General features: G+C 43.4%; 1 protein-coding gene across 1 annotated transcript; it reads left to right on the forward strand.

Moving 5' to 3' along the window:
• Positions 1 to 1,401: 1,401 nt before the first annotated feature.
• On the forward strand, positions 1,402 to 20,012 carry MSRB2 (methionine sulfoxide reductase B2). Its single transcript, XM_036880920.2, has 5 exons — positions 1,402 to 1,545; positions 6,365 to 6,465; positions 11,340 to 11,416; positions 16,662 to 16,809; positions 17,781 to 20,012. The coding sequence occupies exons 1-5, from the start codon at positions 1,434 to 1,436 to the stop codon at positions 17,883 to 17,885; spliced, it is 543 nt and encodes a 180-aa protein (XP_036736815.2). The 5' UTR covers positions 1,402 to 1,433; the 3' UTR covers positions 17,886 to 20,012.
• Positions 20,013 to 20,949: the final 937 nt, after the last annotated feature.

The raw sequence follows: 20,949 nt of genomic DNA on the forward strand, positions 1-20,949 counted from the left end.
TCTTAACTTTGGTTAAAAAGAATGTATCACTAATAGCTTAATATGGATGAGTATATTGGACTTTTTAAATTTGCAATTCTTTAATTATTAGGGAAGATAAATAAGAAAATCTCAGAAACATCCTTCTGACCTCTCTTCTTGTCTTCCCCCCTGGTGACACTTCCATATATCTCCAGAGAAATAGTGTGTTCAATGTTGTTCCGGCTTTGGGAAGCCGCACTTCTGATCCTAACTCAGGCACACTGGTTGGTTGTGTAATGCTGATAAACCATTACCCATACTCGCCCCTCTTCCCCTGCAACATGAGGTAGGTGATATCGCAGACGCCTTCCAGCTCTAAACAAAATGCATGACCGAAGTGAGTGATCTCTGCCATTTGGATCCCAAGCACAAAGCATGCTTAAAATAATCACAACGTTATTTTAATCTGAATTTTACATGTATGATCTTATAACATGGCATGACAGAACACTGGAAAAATTATGAATCATTGGAATCATCTGAAACGAGGTTGGACTGGGAGAAAAATCTTTGTGAGCGTATATTTGATAAAGGATTTGTATCCAGAATATATAAAAGGACTTGGTAATAAAAAAACCAGTGATCCATTAGTAAATGGACAAAAGATTTGAGCAGATACTTCACTAAGGAAACTATATCCACTGCAGATAAGCACATGAAAAAGATGTCAACTTCATTAGGCATTAGAAAATGCAAAGTAAAACACTACTCACTACTAGAATGAAAATAGGCATTCACGTGCTGGCAAGGATATATAGGAACTGGAACTCTCATACCCGCTGGTGGGAACGCAAAACATTTTGGTAGTTTCTTCAAAAGTTATATTTACCATATGACCTAGCCATTCCATTTCCAGGTACTGACCCAAGAGAAAAAAAAAGTACATGTACACACAAAAATTTGTACAGGAATGTTCCTAGCAGCTTTATTTCCAGTAAGGAAAAATTGGAAACTATCCATGTCTATGAACAGGTGACTTGATGAATACACGTGACATATCCATACACGTAACACTAGTCAGCACTAAGTAAGCACAATTGTTATATGCAAAAACATGAATGTGTGTGAAAATAATTAAGCCGGACAAAAGCAAGTACATATGGTATGATTCCAAGTGTATGATACTCAAGATAAGTGCAAACGAATCTATAGCTCCACTTACATACAATTCTAGAAAAGGCAGACCAAAACATAAGTAGCTGGGCTAGGATGGGGGACGGCTGGAGTGGCGACGGCTGGTGTGGGGCAAGGAGGTTAGTGGGAACGAGCGTGGGGAGGCGGAGCAGGATTGGGGTGGCGGGGTGACGCGACAGGGGGCGGAACGTGGGGGCGAGGCGTGCGTGGCGCTGTGGGAGGGGTGGGACGGAGTGGGCGGGGCGTGCGCTGGGGTGTCTCCAGCCCGGCCTCGCGTCATGGCGCGCCTAGTCCGCGCTCTCCCGCGTCTGCTCTTCCGAGAGGCGCTCTTGTCGAGCCGAATCGGCAGCGGCGGCGGGCAAAGCGCGAGGGCCGGATACCGGGACGCAGGTAGGACGCGGGCAGCGCAGGCCCCGCCATTGCCTCCCGGCTTTCGGTTTCACTTCACCTGCCTGGACGTGGGGGCTGGGCTCCGGTTCTGGACTTGGCGCTTCCTTTCCCGGGAACCTGCTTGGGGAGCCCCTGCCCGCCCGCTTCGTGCCGCCTAGGACGAGGGTTGTGATCTTGGAGGGGCGGGAGGGGGCGGTGTCACAACCCTGTGAGCACTGGAGGAATAGAGCCTCTTCCCAAACGTGCACACTTTTCTCTTTTTTTTTTTGCGTAAAATGCCGGGCTCGGTCTCTGACGCCCATCCCCTGACTCCAGGTGAAGAGCCGCGGTTGGGAAATGGCCTTTGGCCTGTTACATTGTGCCCCCTGTTCGAGGTCTGCGTGCTGCTTTTCACATACGAGATGCAAACAGTTAAGACTGGATTTGTGTGGATTTGCTTCCTGCCGTGCTAGCTTTCCATGTATGTTTCCAGGGCCCGGGGAAACGGGTGGGATAATAACTCCTCCCCCTTTAAACTGATAAACATTGTTCAATGGTTGTGAGAACAGACTAGTGAGAAGTGCGCTGGGTGTGTGTCCATTTTCTTCTAAATGCCTTTGGCTCCTCTGTTGGACTGGGGCACATTTACATTTCATCATTTAGCGAGGAGTCGCCTGTGGAGACCTGTGTCAGCTGGCACTGTACTTCAGATACATTTCAGGGTGACTTAGTACTCTGGGTGCATTCGCTTCTCGGGCAGCTGCCCAGCTGTCCCATCTATGAATCAAATTCCGTTTTGTGTCCATTGAAGACATTTAAAGATACCTATAACGCTGAAAATGTGCCCAGTCATTTACAATTCTTTTCATTCCCTGATGTGTTAAATATATAAAAGCGGTGGCCGAGTTGTAGCTGATCCAGAGCGATCCAGTTACAGCTTTCACAACCCTTGGCATCTCTACTTGGCCAATCTGATGATATTGGTTGTGTGCCAAGAATGGTTGCTTGAGAACCACAGGTGATGGAAACATTGCAGTGGTGGGCTGGAGCTCTCCTTAGTCCCCTTTGTAGGATGGCGGTTTGAGTGGAAGCTTGTCCTTCATGTTTGTACTTGGTGTTTTCGGAAACAGCCTAATGAATTGCCCTGGGATCAGTAGTTCTTCAGCAACATTAAAATTTGGCCAGACACCAATACATAACAGGAGCTATGTAATTTTTCAAGCACCCATTCATGGGAATTTATACTAAGGAAATAATTCAAAAGAAGAACAAAGCAAATGTGCAAAGATGTTTTTAACAGCACTTCTCTTATGAGCTAGAAACTGGCTGTAACTCAAATGTCCATCAGGAATAAGGAATGCTTAAGTACATCCTGAAGGTACAACTCAAAAGACTATTAGGCATCCATTAAAAATGATGGACAGGTAATAGTTCTGTGGTTAAGGGCTTTAGTGTCTACAGTATCACTGGCTCTGTGTCTTTGGGCATATCTTGAATTTAGTAGGCTTAAATATGTTTTTTCTTCTGTAAAACAAGGTTAATGATAGTAGGGTTGTACAGAATAAATAAAAAATAGTTAAAAATGCTTTATCACAATAATTGGCACTTCACCCAAAAAAAGTTATAATTTTTAAAAATTATAGAAGTTGTAAATAAATGGAAAGGACAAAAATGTAACCACATTTAACCTGTGTTGTTAAACTTGGGGAGGGTTGAGAGAGAAAAATGAGGTGTTGAATGTAACAGAGAACTTAAGACTTTCTCCTGGCAAAAAACGACCTGTTGTTTCAGGAAAACATTCTAGATACTCTGTTAGGAACCCATTCTGAATACAAAGGTTAGAGCAGTCAAGTCACTGGGGTGGGAAGGAAGACTAGTCTGTAGACTAAAGTGGTCTGGCAATTATTTTTATACCAGTTCCTAATAGTTTCCCTTATCTCAACATGAATTTATTGAAATAAGGCTTGCTCACATGTGACAGTTGGTGGTAGGGCAGCTGTGGCCAGAAAAGTTAGCGAAACCAGAAGGAGGTGAACAGTGAGTGACTGTATGACCAAGAGTGGGTTTATTCCTAGGTGAGAATATCAAGGCCCCTCACTGAACATAAGGCCAACAAGAAAGATATCCTGTACAAATTGCCGCACAGAGAGAATGCATACCAGAGAATTCCAAGTTTATCAAAGCACAGTTCATGGTAAAGCTGTGCGTCTATCTAGTGCAATAACAGCAGCCAGACTTTTTGGTAGTGAAGATAGCAAGAGAATGCAGCAGAGATCTGAAAGACATGAATTCCTAAGGGACCGGCTCCAGATGCAGATGATGTGGCTTAAGGACAGACAGCACACACACACACACACATGGGAAGACCAATGTTAAATCTTGCCCTCTATCCTCTATGGCCAAATGACTGACTACTCATGCCTCAGTGAGTCTTTCGTTGTTTTATGTACACACACCTACATGGGTGTTTTATTGCACCCAATTTACCCATAATGCAATTCTCATCCAAACTTTAGTCATTTCCTAAAGGGCAGTGTATATTAGTCTGCTAGGACTACCATAACAAAAAACAGACTGGGTGGCTGAAATTTATTTTCTCACAGTTCTGGCAGATGGAAGTTCAAGATCAAAGTGTGGGCAGGGCTGGCTTCTCCCGAGGCCTCTCTGTCTTGCAGATGAAGACCTTTTTCTCTACACTCCTGAATCCATAGAGTCTCTTCACTTTTAGGACACCAGTCAGATCGGATCAAGGCACATCCTGATGACCTCATTTAACATAATTACCTCTTTAAAGGCACTGTCACCAAATACAGTTACATTGTGGGGTATTAAGGAATTCAGTGTATGATTTTGGGGGGACATAATTCAGCCCACAACCCCAGGTTGAAGACACCTCTTCAGGTGTTGCAGACCACATATATATTGACCTGAGAGCTCCCAGCTGACCATGTGTTGTTTTGCTATCAGGGCAGAGCCTACCTTCTCTTGACAGAGGCTTCTAGGCTGGCAGATCTACAGCCAGATGTTACACAACTGGTGCTTGAACAGCAACTAATCTGAACATTGCTGCTTGCTTATGAAACTTTTCATGAACGTCAATAATGGTTTAAAAGGTACATACCAATAAGTATTAGAAGAGCCATAAAAATGCACTTTCTTATTGTAATTTGATGAAGGAATAATTCTGTTGCTGAACAACTTAAATATTATCTATAAATTTTAAACTAAAAAGAATTAGGGCAGAGGGAGAAGGTGGCTGTCTGAGAACAGGTTGTCTCTCAAATAGGTGTGGGAAAATACAGAGCTGTGGGAGAGGGAGCTGGGGGCCCACACCGTCTTCATACCTTAGGTTCAAAGCTGAAGCACGAGAGTCCCACTGAATGTTAGCCCTTCTTGAATTCCCATTTTCTAGCATCAACTAGTACAACATATTGCACGTTCAAAGACGCTAAGAACAATGCTTCCAGGAGACAATAAGGTTTTTTCCTGAATCCTAATCCACCTCTTTCCCAGAAGGAGATAGGAAGATAATGGCAGCGTCCCAGATTATAAATTCCAACCTTAGTCCCGAAAGTCAGCCATCCTCTTAGAAATCCATAGAAATAATGCAAGATCATTGCCAAAGCCAAGAATACACACAAAGTGGGGTAGCAGGACAGGCCCTGGGAGAGTGAAGAGAGTGCTTTGACTGGGCCTCTGGGCCTCCCTTGACAGGTGTCTGTGATAGCCCGGGTTCCAATTTCACAAATTCCGCTCAAGACCAGTTTAGATTCTGGGAGGGAATAATCAGTTCAGTTCCCTCTACAGCAAAGCCTGCTCTGGCTTCTGCGGTCCTGTTACTCACCAGTTGGGGTGGCCTTTGTGTGGCCTATCCCAGCTTAGGTCATTCTAATACTCTGACCCACATCAGCCACTGGCTTGTCTTTTGCCCTTGGTGGAAGGCTTACAAAATGTAGTTAGACACATAGAGCTGCTGGTCTTCTAAGCTGCGTGAAATGGAAGACCTACCCCTTCTCCTAGGCTTAAACACATTGTTCACATCCATAAAAGACAGTTGTAGCATCTCATTCTCAGTGCTATAGTCAGGTTACTCTTTGGGCTTCTCTTCTTGTTTGTAAGTTAAGGTGGACAGATGATAAGAGCCTTTCAAATTCTTAATGTTGGCTACTTTAAAAACTTATTATCTAGTTTGGGCTTGCTGCCCTTTGGCTAACGGTGTACTGTGCTGGTTACCTTGTTTACATTTACTAGAATACAAGTAGTAAGACTGAAGTGTAAGAATAGATTGTGCTAGGTCTCAGTTTCCTTTTTGGAGCACCTGTTATATGAATCTCTTCTTTTTCCCACACATGATTTTTTAATAAAGACCTCCCTTGGACAACAACATCAGAGATATCTTTAGAAACCAGCAAGGAAGAGGAGTTTAATAACCAAGTAGCTCAATGTTCTTTTCTCTTCAATCACTCAGCTACTCCCAGCTGTCTCCTGACAGGAAATACTCCTTTGAATGTAGTAATGGAAGAAAGATAAATTTTTACCCCAAGATACCCGAGGAGAATTCATTCTGCATTATTTCATATTTCAGCTGCCTCTTTAGCTTCTATTCCCCAGCGGGACTAGAGAACTGGCTCTCTGCTTATTACTCATTTCTTATTAAACTAATGAGTCAATTAAAGTATTTTGTACTGGAGCTTCCTGGTCCCTGGGAAGAGGGGCAGAGTGGGAGGGAAAGGACTGGCTTATTCCACTGAGTGATAGGGTACTTTAGGAGAGAGGCTAAGGAAAACAGGTCATCGTGCCTTTTTGTTTTAATAATAAAAAATCCTATTTAACAATACAGGGTCCCCCACAAAGCATGAGCCTTCTTTCACCAAGAGAGAGTGGCAAAAGGAGCTGACTGCAGAACAGCTCTATGTCACAAGAGGAAAGGGAACAGAACCGGTAAGCTGAACTGTATTGGGGGTGCGGGGAGGGCGGATTGGAATAGATGTAACTACAAAACCTACCTCCTCCTCGTCTGCTGTGCAAAGCTGTCCCCTGCCACTGTCCTTGGGGCATCGCTGTCTGTCCAGTGGCAGACACCAGAAGATCTTCCCCTGGGCATGCCACCCCCCACCGCCTTCCCATCTACCCTGCCTCCTCAGTTACCTTGCAGGCCCTCCACCTCTTTCCTCTGCACTTATTGCCCTGCTGGGTCAGGTTCCCATCTCTCTCCTCCAACGGCTCTACTCACAGCCATTCTTACTCCTTAGCTAGCTGTTCTCCAAAGTCTGCCAAAGAAATCTTACAGACCCCAGTCTGACCACATCCCTTCTTGCTCAAATCTTGCAGTGGCTTCTCACTGCTTCCAAGGTACAGAGAAAAGTTTAGGAATGACAATAAGACCCCAAAGGCTCTGACACCCCCTCCCGTCCCCATCCTCAAATCTAGACATTTTTTCCTGCTGGTTTCTGTTCTTTGGCCACACTGCTCTTTTTTCAGCTCTCAGACTCCCTAGGCTCCCTTCTCCCTGCAGACCCAGGCCTTCACACTCTATGTCTCTCCTACCAGTTCCCCTGTTCATTCAGACCTACCTTTCAGCCCTCAGCCCCAGTTGTACTTGCTCAGGGAAGCCTTGTCTCAGCCCCGGGCTGGGTCTGCTTTTGCCAGTACTTTGCCTCTCTCACATTTGTTGTCATTGGTACATCCGTACCACATGTCCTGGGACCTGACTATAGCAGCACTAAAAAAAAAGTTGTTGCAAATGTCGAATGATGCAGGCTAGATGGTGGAAGCATTACATCTATTGCATCAACAATCTCAGCTGTCATTTAGTCCCTGAGAGAACAATCCTCAGTGGTTCCTCATTATAGTGCCATTTGTATAGCGCTGCATTTCTTAACAAATAGTCTTAGACCCAAATATAGCTGCAGAAATACAGCTATTGAACTTGGTTATTGGATATTTTCATTTGTGAAGCAAACTCTGCAAAGTGGATTTGCAGAGCTGTGGAGTATTTTTGCCTTCCGGTTAGTGGTCCCTGCCGAGTTCAGGTAGCTGGCCATATGCATGTGGCCTGATAGTCATGGTCCCACCTTCAACTTCTTTGGTGTTAAAATCATTAGGCAAGCAGATCCCAGTAGATTCTCATGAAATACTGGCATTTTTGAAGACTTCCTGTGGGTGGAATTTTAATAAAGCCTTCACTGGGAAAGAGACTATAGTATCCATTATAGCAGATAGCACCAGGGAGCCACACTGATACTCTGCAGCCCCAGAATATTCTAAGCCAGCCCTGTTCTCAGGGACAGAGCCAGGCAGCGTCTGGAGTGTAGACAGAGCCTAGAGAAGAGCTGCCAGATGTTTAGGAGAATAAATCTGTGGGATTCACAAACAGATGGTACACTATACTCTCTGCATTTGGCCATTTTACAAAATGAGCATCATCCATTATTTTAAGTAATGTTATAAATCCCTTCCCATTGATCCATTTCCCCATTTAACTTTTTAGAATATTGCAGAACTATAAGCCTTAGCTTCATGAAGCTAAGAAAAGAAGTAAAACATCTAAGCATTCCATTTGGTGACTCAAACTTAAAATTCAGTTGCATGTGCTTTTATCGGGTAACAGTAACACGTAGCACTCTGCTAGGAATGATGAGGGAGGTTACAGCCTGGTTGAACAGTAACTAAAAGTCAGATGTTCATAGAGGGTAGGCTTAATTTAATAGAGTCATTTCTGTCTGCCCTCCAGATCTGCTCTCCACATGCTTTACTTCTCTCTGGGAAGAATAACCAGCATCCTTGCCCTCTGGCTGCTGACTTAATTTGGCCAGGGGAAGATTCCAGTGAGGACACAGTAGAGAAATTGGGATTCAGGGACCTCTTTGGGGCTGCATTCCTTTAGGCAGATTGCATCCCCTGTAGGCAGCCCTCACCTGCAGCCACATCCTCATTTGTTTAGTAGAGGTGGTGTATTCCCATAGTCTTTGGCTAACGGGTGATTCATTCTTCCATGTTGGTTTCCACTGGCCCTGTCTCTGTAAATAGTTCTGTATGAAGTCATCTGCAAATCATCCCTGTTGAGTGTCATCTGTTTCCAGCAAGTATGTTCCATTGACAAGATCAGAGAAGGGAGAACTCCCATTGGTCCAGACCGACTGCCTTAGTCACTTTGGGCTACTGTAGTAGAACACCCCAGACTCGGGGGCTTAAACGACAAACCTATTTCTCACAGTTCTGGAGGCTGGGAGGTCCGAGAGCAAGGCGCCGGCAGATTCACTTCCTGGGAGGGCTCTTCTTCTGGTTTGCAGGTGGCCACCTTTTTACTGTGTCCTCGCATGGCAGAAAAAGAGGTCATCTCTCTTGAGTCTCTTCTTAAAAGGTGCCAATCCCATTCATGAGGCCTCCATTCTTATGACCCAACCATATCCCAAAGGCCTCACCTCCAACTATGATCATATTGGGGATTGGGACTTAAGCATGCATTTTGAGGAAACACAAATGTTCAGTCCACAGCATGACCTTGGAAACACTGGGCTATCTTGAATGTTATTCTGTCTCTGACCCTGTCCCCCTTCTTGTACAGTCAGTCATCTCAGTGTCCTTTTAAGTAATTCTTGACTGTGCCCTCTTCTCTTCATTCCTACTGCTGCTGTCATGGCTAATTCTAGGCCATTTGTTCTTTGCCTCCAGGATCTTCTTGCCCTGCTTCAGTTCATTCTTCATGTGGATGTCAAGTGTTCTTCCTAAAGGCACCCAGTGGCTTCCCATTCTCAGTAGCGTAGAGTTTAACATCTTCAGCGTGGTCTAACCAAAGCCCCTTGTGAGCTGACCCTGCCTGCCTTGCTAGTGTCACCCCCCAGGCCCTACTGATCCTGTTCTGCCATGTTGGCCATGCCCACGCTGCCCTACCTGTCAGAAATGCTCTTCCATTAGTCATCTGATTAACTCTTGCTCATTCTTCAAAAGTCAACTTAGTGCCTTGACATTTTCCTATAATAAACATCAATCAGCCGTGCAATTAAAAATAATAAACAGCTTAGAAAAAAAAAAGAAAGTCCTGATCTAGACATTTCAGACATTATTTGGTACAGAGGTGTTCAAGGAAGCTCTCCTGGTGGTAAAGGGATTGGCACCACCCATGCTCCTTGCCAGTCTCTGTCAGAGCTGCTGTCACACAGTGTGACAGCTGTTGTCTTGCCTGTCTCTTCCCAGCAAGGTAGCAAATTCTTTGAGGGCAGGAACAGTGGGGCTTGGGGCTTGTTTTTTCCCCACCTCTGTAATCTTAGCACCTGGCCCAGCTCTAGGTACAAACTAGGTTTTCAAGTAAATGCTAGAATAAATCATTGAGGTAGGAGCTGAGTTTGGCCTTAAATAAGTGAGAGGCCTTATATTAAATTGGGGCAGGAGGGAGAGAGAAAATCAGTCAAGGATGGCAGTGGATAGATGTCATCTCATAAAATGTGAGCTAAGGATTCCTTTTCATTTGATTTTTTTTAAGCTTACTGTGATACCAGTTGCCTCTGTCTAGCTGTCCCCTGCAATGACAGGTTAATTATTTTTTGAATCTTATGCTGTCTGAATCCCATGAGTAGGCTTTTCTAGATCAGCTTAAGGACTGGTTGCCCTCTGGCATGTGTGTCTCACAGCCCAGGTGGGAGGGATGTGAAACTTCTCTTTGCTGCAGGTGCCAATCCATGCCAGTGTTGGGAGCAGGCATTCAGGGAGACAGGCCATACAAAACTGGCTTGGTACTGCTTGGATTTCTACAGCTAAGTTTAGAGTCTTAAAAGAGGGAAAACGTCCAAGTGTGCCCAGATGGTAGGCTCAGTAGGTTAATTTGAAATTGTCTGTTATGCAGCTCACTGAAAATGTGCTGTTAAAATGACCACAGGGAATTTGAACATTAGACCTGTAAATTTGTTGAGTTGGGAAATTTAGAAAGGGCAGAAGAGTCCAGCTCATCTCGTGAGTCAGCTCTGTGACTCAGTGACCCGTTCTGTGCCTCGGCTTCTCACCTGCCCCATAACAGTGCGGTAGTGCTGGTCACCAAGCACTGATGGGGGTCTTGCATAGTTGCTTGTGCAAGAGCTTTAATTTTCTTTGACAGAAGAGATAACAAAAGGAATTGGGCAAAATTGATCTTTTTTTTTTTTTCTTAAATTGAGATCCAATTTTCAAAATAACCTTTACAACAATTGATTCAGCTCACTTTTTGCCTAAGGCTCCTTGTGTTCTTCTCGGAAGACCTTTGAAAACCTCCAAACTCCCTAAGTCACAATTATCGCAGTAATATTATCTAAGTACTAATGTAGGCTCTGGGACAATCTAGCTCATTATTTAACATTTGTTAAATATGCAGTGTCCTAAACACCACACAAAGCATATTAAAGGTATAGCCCTGATCTTACAGAGCAGTGCTTTTTATGTATTTATATTCTATCTTTAATTGGAAACTTCAAAGTGTTTAGACAGTGGAGTAAATTCCTGTTGTATTAATTCTTTTGAAATGAAGACTGAAATCTTACACAATCCAGAGGACTGTTCTCTCACTTTTTATGGACTTTCATGCTCTTGGATGAAAGGTGCTGTATAAATACAAAGCATTATTAATGTCATAATTTGAATATTTGGCACATAAAGGCTGCATTGTAAATAAGCCTGCAGGCTGCCTCATTGGGCACGTTATTATTTCTCTCTGGTGATAGTGCACTTCATCAAATTAGTACAGAAATTCCTTTATTTGGGGACTTAATCTTGGGTTTAAATCTGCTGTCTCATCTCCTGCTGGTGTTTTGAGAACCCTGAATGTGATGTACCTAATTTACTTTCAGCCTTTCAGTGGGATCTACCTGAATAACAAGGAATCAGGAATGTATCACTGTGTGTGTTGTGACAGCCCACTCTTCAGGTAAGATTAAAAGATCAAGAAGTACTGAAGGAGAACAGACGTCTGAAATCATACAGCTCCGTCTCATTTGCGGCCTTCGATAAATACTACCTGTGTTGTTTTTAGTTGCTCTTAACATTTGGCATCTTTGCTGTAAGGAGAGCTATTTATATGAGACTGTTGTCTATCTTAATTATTCTAAGCATTTGAGCAGTTAACAAGACTTCTTAGCCTGTATTCTTCCTCTCTGTTCCCCCAGAAATAGCCAACAAATAAAACTTGGTGGGCATCTTAAGATAGAGCTCTTAGAATATTTTCCTGGGAAAGTATTTAAAGAATCTAAGCCATAATCGTATTTTCTAGGCCACGTGACTAAAACTCTCTCTCTCCCAGGGAAAAATGGGTGTATAATTTAATTTAGGAAATGTAGAATTTTATGAAGATGGATTCCCGATGATCCTTGACAGTAGTGAATACCATGCTCTCTTCCACGTAGCTAAAAGTAAATTTAATTGTCCTTTGATTTCAAAGCCTCTTTTAAGTCGATCAGGATCTGAAATCTCTCAGCAAAGGCTTTTTTGTTTAGACATGCAGGAAACAGTCTTAAAAAAGTAGAATTGCTGAAGAAAGGAAAACATCTTTGAAGTTCTGAAAACAAGACTTCAAAGATGTTTTCCTTTCTTCTGCATCAACCCTAAATTGGTTTAGAGTAAAATATAAATCAAGCCAGCTCTGAATCTTCCATAAGGTAATGCTTCATTATGCCTTTTGGGCAAGGATGAAGAACGATTAGCACTGATTTTCCTTCATGCTCTCAGAAGGGCAGGCCTTTGCCCAGATACTTCCACCATAGGTTAATTTTGTGGGATGCATATTTCTGAGACATTATTTATTCCTTGACCTTTGGTTCTGTTAAAGAGGAGAACTAAGACCTTGATATGGCCCAGCTGCTTTGAGCCAAAGAACCCTGTTTTTTAAGTGTAAAGGTCAGCCTTGTTGCTGTGTGATAACCAGACAAGTGTCCTGTTTCTACCTGGGACTGTAAAGATAAATGATGAGGCGTCATCCTTGTGGCGCAAACTCTCCTACAGCTTCTTCATGTTTGACCTCATTTGTATTCCCATTTCTGCACTAGTAAAAGTGAAACCTTCTTCCTACCCAGTGCCCCCCACCCCTCACCACAGTGTCAGTGGACTCACAGAATGTCAGAGCAGGGAGGGACCTGAGACATCAGAGCAGAAAGCTCTGTCCAGTAGAACTCTCCTCAGTGATGGGAATGTCCTGTATCTGCTCCATCCAGTATGGTAGCCACTAATCACATGCAGCTGTTGAGAACTTGAAATATGGCTAGAAGATGAATCTTTAAATTTTCTTTAATTTTAGTTTAAACTTAAAAGGGCCTATGTGACCAGTGGCTACTGTGCTAGCACAATGCTAGTAGAAACGGTGACCAACCCAGGTCACTGAGGTCAGGAAGCAGTTAAGACCAACAGAAAAGCCAGCTGAATCCCCAACAGCTGCTCACCAAGAGGCCAGCTTCCTGAACTGCCAGTTCACCAGCCGTGCTTGTTTATTTTTAAATCAGTTTTAATTGAAGTTTCCATTGTTTTGAGGATTTTTTATTTTGTTTCTGTTCCATTTCTTTGTTGCTACAGCTGAGAGAGGAAAATAAGCATGTATTTATAAGACTGTTTTATGTTGCAGAATATATACACTCTTATGAAGGTTTCACAAGAAAAACAATGTGGTTATTACATTCACCCTTATTATCGAGTCTCCCCCCCATACTCCATTATAGTCACTGTCCATCAGTGTAGTAAGATGCCATAGAGTCCCTATTTATCTTCTTTGAGCTACACTGTCTCCCCATGACCCCACACACACTATGTGTACCAATCATGATACCCCACAATACCCTTCTCTCTCCCTCCCCACCCACCCTCCCTCACCCCTCCCCTTTAATAACCACTAGTCCCTTCTTGGAGTCTGTGAGTCTGCCACTATTTTGTTCATTCAGTTTTGCTTTGTTGTTATACTCCACAAATGAGGGAAATCATTTGGTATTTGTCTTTCTCTGCCTGACTTATTTCACTGAACATAATACCCTCTAGCTCCAAGAATATACTCTTTTTAAAGACACATTTGTTTATAGAAGAGACAATAGAGTGGCTAAGGCTGCCTCGGTGTACATCTTGTCCGCATTGCTGTGTGTGACCTTGGTCAGCTTTCTTAATCTCTGTGTCTCAATTTCCTCACCTATAAAATAGTAGCATGATAGTAGTACCAAATTCATAAAGGTGTTGGAAGGGTAGAGTCATGAGTTGCATGAGTTATGAGTTAATACATGAGAAAGTACCAGAGCAATGGCTTACACATGCCAAGAACTCAGTACATGTCAGCAATGATATATTCTTAGAGGTAGATCCTTCGTAGGGCTACATACATGAATGTATCTCTGGTACTGAGGAATTCTTGAGAATATATTCTAATTAGTGAGGCTTTGTAAATGAAGACTATGTTTCTGAGCGGGCTTCCCATTCAAGCTACTCTTAGGAGTCTATTCTTGTTTGCCTCTTGGTTTCCCTCTGTCCCAAGTCTCCAGCCTTAATAATAGAGAGCAGGAGTAGAGAAAAAAATAAACATTCCTTCAGATGCTTGGATAGACTCAAAATGAGGTGAAAAGTCGGTCAACCAAAACTAAATTGTTGAAGAATCAGGCACATGTGGGACCCCTGCCTTGGCAGCTGGGCTCAGTTCTGCCCGCACACTTGCCTTCCTGTGGGGCTGACGTGTTGTGCCTCCCGGGAGGGATGCCAGAGACTTCAGTCCAGGCTTCCCAGGCTGAGAACGCTCTCAGGACATTGCCGCCCTGCTGGGGATCCCTTGGAATCAGGTGACTTTGCCCTCTTCCTGCTTCCTCTACTCCCCTTCCTGCTTCTTTTCATAGAGTGTACATCTTTTTATGAAGTGTTCATTAAAATTGACTGTGGGATCATATATTTCATGGTCATAAATCTTAGAATAAAAGAAACTAAGAGCCTGATATTACTTCCCTTTTTATGTAACATTCTGAGTTCTACCTGTTACAAGTAACTAAGTAACATTGTTCACAGACCTTTTATGTGTTCTCATTCCTTCAAATGACTGGAAACTCTCCTGAGATACTAGGTTATCAGTCATCACCAGGGGCATCTGCTGTTAGTTTTGGGGCTGTGGACTTTCCAGAAACAAAGAAAAAGTAAAGCAAATAAACATATAACAAAACTAAACAAAAGAAACCTCTAAGAGTATACATATGAGAAAAGATGAGCCAGTATTGTTTTAGGTTTTCATGGGTGGGCCTTATAATCTGCTAATCACTGAAGTCTGTATATTGGAATTTCTAATTGGACTTCATATTTAGGTTTCTTCTCTTAAGTAATATATCATGGTTCTCTCGTGTTACCTGGTAAAATGTCCAGATTCTGTTAATTGCATCAATAAAGATTTATTGTTTCCCATAAAATGTTCTAAATGACGTTTTATTAGTCTTAGATTTATTCATTTAAAAACATTTCTTATATTCATAATTTAGTTAATCTTCTAGCAACACTGAGAGGCAGTAATGCCATCACTGTTTCATAGATAGGGCGCCAAAGCGTCACAAGGCTCAGCCGCTCACTGAGGTCACACAGATGCCGCAGAGAGAGCCCGGAGCAGAACCCAGGTCGTTCAGAAATCAAAGCCCTTCCTCGTCAGTTATACATGCAGCTCTCAAAACCTGGTCTGAGGACTCCGAGAGTCCTTTGTAGGGGGAGAGAGTTCCCGTGTCCTTTTTAGGGGGATCTACAAGGTCCTGCCTTTTCTAGTTGCATATCTGCGAGGCCACATCCTCTTTGTATACTTCAATCAAAAGAGCACTGCAGCAGATTGAACACAGAAGCAGGGACAAAGAGTCGGTTGTCTTTCTTTTTTAAGCCAGACATGAAAGAGATTTGCAAAACAATGTAACTTTTCTCATTGAATGTTGGCTTCATTTTGGAAAATACAATTATTTGTCAAAAATAGGTTACTTATGTTACCGTGTAATGAATTTATTATTTCTAAAAATAAGGCATCAATATTTTTTTAATTGTTACCATTTCTAATTTGTTAGCTAGTGATATGCATAATACAGGTAAACAAAAGCTCCCAGAGGCCCTCATTAATTTTTTAGTGTAAAGGAGTCCTGAGGCCAAAATGTTTTGAGAATCGCTGCATTACACCAGACTAGAAGTTTCTTTTGGGGTTTGTGCTCTAAACTGAGCTTCCCTCTCTGTTCATAGTCTAGGCATTTGATGATAGGCCACTTTGTCCCCCTCTTTGCTTAGTTTTTTTTTTTTTTGGCAGAATTAGCACTTCATTTCTTTTCTCTCTTCCTTAGAGAGAGCCATCTCCCTGCCATTTAAACTTGTAAAATCGGTTTTCCAGTGCCATTTATGGGAGCCCGTCTTCCAGGGCACTTACAGAGTTGGTCATGGGTGAGCAGACTTGCTTGTGCACTCTTCCTCCTCCTTTGCCTGGCTCCTCTGGCCGTTCCCAACTTTAGCATCCTTAGTCCCTGTCAGACTCCCCCATGAAGTCACTGCACCACAGCAACTGACTCAGTATGCCCAGGCTTATTTAATAATAATCATAGCGAATGTTCTTGTGCACTTACCATGTGCTCCAGAGTTATCTCCCTAAGTCCTCAAAACACCCCCATAACATAGATGTCATTAACCCATGTTACAGATGGGAAAACTGAGGCTCGAGGTTACTAGCTTGCCCAATTTCACACAGCTAAGAGGTGGCAGAGGCAGCTTTTGAATCCTCACAGGCAGCCAGGCTTCTGTGTTTCGATAGCCCAAAGTTACTGTTGCTGAAAATGGGTGTTTCGTCATTTCTCATATTTCTCTGTTAACATTAAGATCATAATACCCTCCTTTGACCACTGTAATTTCATTTCAGATCCCCCTTTCTACATTTAGAGCACTTGGATTTGATCTGTGTTTCTGAATATGCAACATAGTTCACTAAGCTGTTGTCTTTAGGTCCCTGTCAGACATTGAGAGACAAGTCCTTTGTGATGAGGTGGTGTCTTTAATTATGAAAATCCTGTGGAAATGATTGTTCATGTAACACCTTCAGATCTGGCAGAGGAGAGAAGGAATCAGGCTTGCTATTTGAAAAATGAGTTGGGGCATAAAATACTCTTGTATGTTAACCATGGTCCCAGCAGCTGTAGTATCATGAATGTTTTCTACAGTTCTGAGAAAAAGTACTGCTCTGGCACTGGATGGCCTTCATTTTCTGAGGCTCATGGTACGTGTGGCTCTGATGAAAGTAACACAGGGATCCTGAGACGCGTGGACACCTCACTGGGATGGGTGCGCACAGAGGTTGTCTGCAAGCAGGTGGGTTTTTTTGTTGTGTCTGTTTTGTTCCCATTTCGTATATATGGCGTTGGATGGATGCATGATTCTTTTTCAAAGTTTTAGAATGTCTTGCCCCCCTGGGCCACAAAGAGCTGTCCTGTTCTTGGCATTTTCGGTGTTGTTCCATAGAAGTTACTTTGGTCCCTAGGACACATTGAGTTTCTGCTGATACTGCTTCTGACTCCCATCTCCCATCATTCTCGGCTGCAAATAAAAGAAAGAAAGAGCCTTCAAAAGAGCCTACCTGAGCCACTTTCAGAAGCAGCCTTCCCTGGTTCTAGTCATCCTGAGATGGGAGCAGAGGGTCTTCACATTCTTTTAAACAGAGATGGGCAGCAGGAAGGCTCATGTGCCCAGCATCTCTCTGCTTTCTTCCCTGCTCTGCAGCGTGTCACTGACAGGGTGATGGCTGCAGGTGACATCAGCATGTTACTCCTGTGAGCCTGGAAGGAGACATGGCTTAAATTCAGATGACACATTCAGTTTGATATCCTTGGGTGCTCAGATTTTCTCATTTTGTAAAACACCAGAGGCAAGCAGATTAGTATAGCATAGTCTTGGCAACAGCAAAGAACAATAGCACATTGACCACAGCATTACTGAGTACTTAGTCAGAAACTGTTTTAATGCTTTTATATATGTTATGTCAGTTAATCTTCACAACAGCTCTATTAAATAGGCATAATTATTTTCGTATATATGGCGTATTTGTAGGTGAGTAAATCAAGGCCTAAGGTTGAATAACTACATTCTCACCAATTGAGCAGAGAGCTGTTTTCCATTTCTGTACTCTGTAGTCTTTCATTTCTTCATCAAATTCTGATGTGGTGGACTTTCCTGCAGAAGGGTCAGACCCTGGAGCCAGATAGCCATGTGGGGTTCGTCTGTCTAGTTTTATGCAAGGAGCTTTGTCTCAGTGGAGAAGTAATAATGGCTTCTCTCCTTTGCAGTGTGAAGCTCATCTTGGCCATGTGTTTCCTGATGGACCTGGGCCTGCTGGTCAGAGGTTTTGCATCAACAGTGTGGCCCTGAAATTCAAGCCGAAGGGACACTGATTATCTCTGAGAACTCTCTTCCCTGGCCACACCTCCATTTACACTCTCAATTTTCATAACTCATGTGAACAGCTTCTTTTGTTCACTATCAAACTAGGCTAGGTTTGCTGTTGGTACCAGAAGGTTACAACTTCTCTAATTTATTGCCCTGGAATCAACTCAACCGTGACTCCATTTTTGACTGTGGAATTTTGGCAACTGTCTCCACCGAGTTGACTTACGTAGGCTTTGCCTGCCCCCAGAGGGCACAACTCTTAGGGGACATTAAGAGGTGGATGGGTAAGCCAGAAACTTCCTACAAAACTACCCTGAAATTTCCATTGCGGTTAAATCCTTCATGGACATATGCAGATGAGGGATCAAGTGTAAAGACGAAGGAAAATACTGGGTGAATGTAAATAGCAATCGCGTCATTGAGAGAAGCACTGAGGAGTGGGCTGTGGAAGAGCTGTGTTTGGCACATGGTGATCGATGGGATGCATGATTCCTCTTCAAAATTTTAGAATCTCTCAAACATGCTAGTTCTAACCTTCCTACCTGCAAATCATGGGAGTTTGTTAGGTTTCAGTGTACTGAATGAGAGTGACTACAAAGTTAGAGTTTAAAATGTTCAAGTAAAATATTTACTAAAATGTATGATTGCTTTTTGTCTCTGAATTTGCTCTTTTATAAAAATGACTCTAATCTAATGCCAAAAAGTAATTGGGTCATACGGTAGTAAGCATTTGGTTATACCAACACTAATAGCAACTCAAGTGTTTTCTAAATTGAAAGTCTTGAAGAATTTGCAAGTATTTAAGTCATATTCTTTGAGACTTTATAGGCAGAGGGGAAACTTAATCCATTTTTCTCTGTATTAACTTGTAACACATATGTAACTTCAGGTCGCTATCTTGGAAATCACGACATGCATTCTTAAGTTTTCACAGTCATAAAAATTACAACTTTTTTACCTGCAGTGAAACCAAGGGTACAGGATGGCTTTTTGCAGGGAGAGTTCCTTCTTGCTGTTCTCCGATCTTCTTCTTAATTTGTGTGTATTCCTCTGAGCCATGTCTTCTGGGGGGCAATCTAAGGATCTGAATACTTGGGTTGGCCGTGACTGGATTCAGGCAAGGATGGAGCAGACAATGTCACACTGCCATGAACATACACATCTTGACCTGAATCCTAAAGTTGCGCTTGGCTTAAAAACCTAGCTTAAAACGTGACCCTGTGGGCCCTCACACACTTAACAAGGCATAAACCTCAGCCTCATGGCTGGTTGACGACTCCTTAGGTGTTCTTCCTGTAGTCACAGGCATGTGGTCAGGGATTTTAAGAAACCAGTCCTCAGGAATAACCTAAGGATGTTTCTCAAATGTTATCCTGACTTGATTCTGCCCTGGCATAAGTCGTAAATAGTGTTATCCATCCCCATGAGGCAAGGGTGACTTGAACAACATTTTATTACCAGTGACTTTGAGATTCCCAGCTCTGTCGACCCACTGACATTGTGAGGTGTCCCAGGAGACACCACTGGGGCTTCAGGACTCCAGGAAAAGGCCATTTTCTCAAGACACCAGCAAGTGAGGAATTCTCCAAAGACTGGATCGTCTGCACACTTTCTTTCCACATCTATCCAATTTCCATTCCTCAGACTCTCTGACCTTCCTCTCCTCATAAAGCTGACGGCCCCCAAGTCTAGTTCTGGGGAGCAGACACTGGAGGCTGGCTTCCTCCGAAGGCCCAGCTAAGAAGCTTCTGTGCATTTCATCTGCAAAGGGGGCCTCGCTCAGGGCTGCCTGCCTGCCTGTGCAGGGGGCCTTGGAGCATAGGACACCCTAAAGCCTGACCTTTAATCCCCTTCCGTGAGAGTAATGAACAAAAGAATAATTCCTGTGACATCTAGATGCTGATGTGGGGGAAGGGGTGGTAAGTGATGAGGGCACAGGGAATATTTTAGTAATTGGAGTATTTGGCTGATTGGTAACTGTTTACAGCTTGTTTCTTTCTGGTGCGTACCCCTTGAAATCATTTTCTTTGTAAATGTTAAAAGCCGTGGAGAAAAAAACTCCAACCTTGATTACTCTTCTTTGTACTTCAATCAGCAGTGTGTCAGTCTCTGAATAAACTGTAATTCCTTCATCGTGCCTGTTGGAGAGAACATTTGGGTCACATTAAAAAAAAATCTTGGTAGGGGGTCTCAAGAACAATTAGCAATTAAAATCATCTATTTTCTACACTTTACTATATCAACATGGCTGCCTGACTGATTTCACATTCTCCCGCACAGCTTTGCTCACAAGCGTGGGCTTCAGCAATTCTGTGCCTCTTGGAGTGGCTGGAGGCATGCATGGCAGGTGTTGCGAGGTCCCCTCCGAGTTTGTCAGTCTACTAGTGCAGTGACCTTAGAACCAAGGTGGATGCCTTTTCCAGAGAACAGGCACCGATGCTCCCCTCACATCTCCTTGCTCGGGACTGACGTCTTCCTGAGAGGCCACCTGGCCAGGGCAGTGCACCTGTGTTCTTCCCAGCCTTCCAGCTGCATACTGCAGTGCACTTTACCCAAACGTCCTGTCCTATCAGGATTCCCAGAGTAACAGGTTCCAACAATCATACAGTGTGTCAGAAGAGAATGAAAAACCCCTGTGGATTTTACAGATAAACAATCCCAGAGACACTAACTAGCTAGCGATGATCATGGCACCCACAGTCCCTAAATCCTCATGCGTCTCTCCCATAAGCGACCTTTATGGGGCATAACTGGGCAAGGGGGTTTCTCTCTTGGAAAAGCAAGATGCTAAATTTGCACAACAGTTCAGGTATGATCCTAATTTCAAGCAGAAGAATAGACAGAAGCCATGGTCAAGCCCAAGAGTTCCAGAGGTGCAGGAAGTGTGGTACGCCATGTCAGTGGTGGCCATCCTGCACCACCTCATTCCCGAGAACCTTCCTGGAAGCCTGAACACAGAACTAGGGCCGAGCCTGCAGCTGAGCCAGGCCTGTGTCTGGTGGGAGAGGCGCCTCCCAGCCAGGAGCACTTACTCTCAAACCCTAGGAGGCAGCGATGCTGAGATTTTGC

This window comes from Manis pentadactyla, chromosome 3 (assembly GCF_030020395.1).
Source record: "Manis pentadactyla isolate mManPen7 chromosome 3, mManPen7.hap1, whole genome shotgun sequence".
Classification (NCBI taxonomy): domain Eukaryota; kingdom Metazoa; phylum Chordata; class Mammalia; order Pholidota; family Manidae; genus Manis; species Manis pentadactyla.

Excerpts from the sequence above, each read along its gene's own strand:
- MSRB2 (XM_036880920.2), top strand. The coding sequence starts at position 1,434 with ATGGCGCGCCTAGTCCGCGCTCTCCCGCGTCTGCTCTTCCGAGAGGCG. Across the intron at positions 6,466-11,339 it reads GAGGAAAGGGAACAGAACCG|CCTTTCAGTGGGATCTACCT; the intron begins GTAAGCTGAACT and ends ATTTACTTTCAG. Across the intron at positions 11,417-16,661 it reads TGTGACAGCCCACTCTTCAG|TTCTGAGAAAAAGTACTGCT; the intron begins GTAAGATTAAAA and ends TGTTTTCTACAG.